Raw genomic sequence first — 4,093 nt, 5'->3', positions numbered from 1 at the left:
TCTGGACTGCAAACTGAAAGCAGTGTTTTTCGTCTCTCTCTCTCTAGAGTGAAGATTCTGCTGCCTCTGAATTGCCAGCTGGAAGATAGAAGCAAGCAGTCTCTCTCTCTCTCTCTCTCTCTCTCTCTCTCGAGGTTTTGGAAGTTCCAGGACTGGGAAGGCAGAGTTTGAATTCAACATTTTAAGGGCTAATTCACAGCAGGTTTTAAAAAGCTGCCAAATCCAGCATCACGTGAGCATACTTCCTTTCTGTGCGAATCCCTTTGTAGGGATTATTTGATTTGAAACACCAAGCTGTACTGATTGATATAAGAAAGATAATGGTTGCTTTTTATTGCAATTGGTAAAGGTTATTTTTTCTAATTATATTTTAACTGTGTTCTTAAATTAACTTTGTTTGATAAAAGCTTCCTAGTGGGTCACTTGAATCGTACCTGGAGTGAACCATCTTACACTCACTCGAGTACAAATCATAGAAACCCTACAGTGCAGAAAGAGGCCATTCGGCCGATCGAGTCTGCACTGACCACAATCCCACCCAGGCCCTACCCCCATACCCCCACATATTTACCTGCTAATCCTCTAACCTACACATCTCAGGACACTAAGGGGCAATTTTAGCATGGCCAATCAACCTAACTCGCACATCTTTGGACTGTGGGAGGAAACCAGAGCACCCGGAGGAAACCCACGCAGACACGAGGAGAATGTGCAAACTCCACACAGACAGTGACTGAAGCCGGAATCGAACCCAGGTCCCTGGAGCTGTGAAGCAGCAGTGCTAACCACTGAGCTACCGTGCCGCTGACAATAAACAATTACAAATCTTATGGCCAGGCTGTCTTTGTAAAACACCTTGGATTTCTGACCTGGATCATAACACATTTCACCCACACCCAAGGTGAGTTATTCAAATTCCTTTATTGTCCAGGACAATATGTTTGCAATATTTTCAAAACAGAAATTCGACCTGCACATTTGATTTCAGACAGTAACATATTCTGTGAGTTTGTTCTTTATTGTCGATGTCAGGCTGGGGTTGTCCCCCCTGGACCAAAGGATATTGAGGGGAGATTTGATAGAGGTGGACAAGATTCTGACAGGTTTAGATAAGGTGGACAAAGAAAAGCTGTTCCTATTAGCTGATGGGACAAGGATGAGGGGGACATAGATTTATGGTTTTGGGTCAGAGATGCGGGGGGGGAGGGGGGGATGTGAGGAAGAATATTTTGATGCAGCGAATGGTAATGACCTGGAACTCGCTGCCGACGAGGGTGGAGGAAGTGGAGACAATAAACAATTACAAAGGAAATTGGATGGACATTTGGGGGGTTTCAAACAGAAATTCTGACTAAATATCTCTGAACTTCCTAACACCCGGTCACTCTGTGATCCTTGTGAAATTTAAAACCAGGTATTTGCAACAAGACTGAAAGAGCATCGGTCCACTGGAGGCAAAGTTGTGAGACCGGCCAGTCCAGCAGAAAGAAACCCTCCGACCCTCCCCATTGACCAACTGTGAGAATGAACAAAATGCAGTCCTGGTGTAATTGAGAGCAGAAACAATAACAGCAGAATCTAATCCCCATATTCACTAGTGAACTTGTTGGTGTGTCAGCAGGGTGGATGAATCACAGAATCCCTTCCCACACTGAGAGCAGATGAACAGTCTCTCCCGGTGTGAACTTGCTGGTGTGATTGCAGGATGGGTAACCGAGTGAATCCCTTCCCACACACAGGGCAGGTGAACGGCCTCTCTCCAGAGTGAACTCGCTGGTGTCTCCGCAGATTAGATAACTGAGTGAATCCCGTTCCACACTGAGAGCAGGTGAATGGCCTCTCCCCAGTGTGAACTTGCTGGTGTGTCTGCAGGGTGTACAACTGAGTGAATCCCTTCCCACACTGAGAGCAAGTGAATGGTCTCTCCCCAGTGTGAACTCGCTGGTGTGTCTGCAGGTGAGATAACTGAGTGAATCTTTTCCCACATGCAGAGCAGCTGAATGGCCTCTCGCCTGTGTGAACACGCTGGTGTTTCTGTAGGTTGGATGACTTACTGAATCCCTTCCCACACTGAGAGCAGGTGAATGGCCTCTCCCCAGTGTGAACTCGCTGGTGTGTCTGCAGGCTTGATATCTGAGTAAATCCCTTCCCACACTGACAGCAGGTGAATGCACTCTCACCAGTGTGAACTTGCTGGTGTCTCTGCAGAGTGGATGAATCAGTGAATCCCTTCCCACACACCCAGCAGGCGAACGGCCTCTCCCCAGTGTGGCTGCGCCGATGAACTTCCAGTAGAGAGGGCGCTTTGTATCTCTTCCCACAGTCTTCACATTTCCACGGTTTTTCCATATTGTCGGTCTCCTTGTATCATTGGAGGTCAATCATTTGAAGCCTTGTCCACACAGAACACGGGTACAGTCTCTCCCCACTGTGAATGCAGCGATGTTTTTTTCAGGCTGTGTAACTGGTTAAAGCTCTTTCCACACTCAATGCACTGGAACACTCTCACTCGGGTGTGTGTTTGTGTCCTGGTGTTTTTCCAGTCACACTGCTGCTTAAAATCTTGCAGTCGACAGACCGGTCAAACATTTCTCCTTCCCATTCAGAGGCTAAGGATATTTAGTTTCCAAGGAATCGAGTGACTCTGTCAGATCGAGATGTGATCGTTAAGATTTATCGGTGTGATTCCTCTAATATCCTGTGAAAACAATTTACAAAATTCATCAGTGTCAGTACAGGATAGAAATTCAGAACAGACAATTCTAGTTTCTATGGAACATTCTTTCCTCTCTCATTCCCCAAAAGCTGTAAATCTCCATCCCACACACTCTCCCTCCATTCTCACTCTGCTGTATCTAATATTCACCCTCCCAATTCTCCTGAAGGTGCTGATTGAGGCTGATTGACAGATCCACGCTCACTGCTTCCTGTCCTGGACATAGAGAGCTGAAAGTCTCCATGCAGGCTGCCAGTCCAAAAGAAATATGGCTACATTCTCGACTAAGAATGTTTTAACTGGATTGTTTCAGTGAGTGAAGATACAGGGGGGGTTGTGATTGATGATGATATTGAACTTGCTGCCAACGTGGGTGATCATAGAGTTTTACAGCATGGAAAGAGGCCCTTCGGCCCATCGTGTTTGTGCCGGCCATCAAGCACCGTTCTATTCTAATCCCATTTTCCACACGTGATGTGTAACCTTGCATATTATGGCATTGCAAGAGTTTATCTAAATTCTTCTTAAATGTGATGATGATTCCCACCTCTACCACCCTTTCAGGCAGTGAGTTCCAGATTCCCACCACCATCTGAGTGGAAAAGCTTTCCCTCTCATCTCCTATAAACCTCCTGCCCCTGAACTTAAATCCAGGCCCCTGGTTATTGACCTCTCTACTAAAGAGAAAAGTTCCTTCCTCTCCCCCCTATCTGTGCCCCTCAGAATTTTATACACCTCAATGTTAGGCTGGATAACTTGAGGTTGTTCTCCTTGGAGCAAAGTAGATTGATTGAGGTGTACAAGGGTACATGGAGGTGTCAAAGTTTACATGCTCTGTTTACACGTGTACAAGCTCTGACTATGGGTCATCCAGTCTCGAAACGTTGGTTCTATTCTCTCTCCACAGATGATGTCAGATCTGCTGAGATTTTCCAGCATTTATTGTTTTTATTTCCCTTTCTATTTCCTTCTCTGTCACCGCTCTGCCTCATCAATAAGACATTGGGACTCAGAGGGTTGATGCAGTTTGATGGCCAAGTTGTCTCCATTCTGAACACTGGGGAACAAGCGCCTCCCACTGATTGACAGCATTGCCCTCTACAGACATGGCGGCCGCACATGCGCACTGCTGCCTATTGCCCCCAATAAAAATGGCGAACGTTAACCCGGGACGAACATGAGGAACTGCAGGCCTGCTCGGTGCAAACTGGGTCCGGGAAGCTCTCTTCCGCATTTTGCGACTCTCACAACATGCTTACGCAGCGTTTCCACCCACCTGGACGATCCATTGCTCTCTCCGTAACGCCAATCACCTCGAACAGATTTCCGGGCCCAAAATAAAAACCGTTTTCCATCGCCATTACTCACACTGCGCAT

The 4,093-nt window shown here is 46.7% G+C and overlaps 1 protein-coding gene across 1 annotated transcript; it reads right to left on the bottom strand.

Moving 5' to 3' along the window:
• Positions 1 to 903: 903 nt before the first annotated feature.
• Positions 904 to 4,093, bottom strand: LOC144483043 (uncharacterized). Its single transcript, XM_078201881.1, has 2 exons — positions 3,993 to 4,093; positions 904 to 2,698 (listed from the first exon to the last, which is right to left on the bottom strand). Exon 2 carries the CDS (start codon positions 2,347 to 2,349, stop codon positions 1,615 to 1,617), a length of 735 nt encoding a protein of 244 aa, XP_078058007.1. The 5' UTR covers positions 2,350 to 2,698; positions 3,993 to 4,093; the 3' UTR covers positions 904 to 1,614.

This window comes from Mustelus asterias, unplaced genomic scaffold (assembly GCF_964213995.1).
Source record: "Mustelus asterias unplaced genomic scaffold, sMusAst1.hap1.1 HAP1_SCAFFOLD_44, whole genome shotgun sequence".
In the NCBI taxonomy this organism is placed as follows: domain Eukaryota; kingdom Metazoa; phylum Chordata; class Chondrichthyes; order Carcharhiniformes; family Triakidae; genus Mustelus; species Mustelus asterias.
This window is presented reverse-complemented; position numbering and strand designations above follow the sequence as displayed.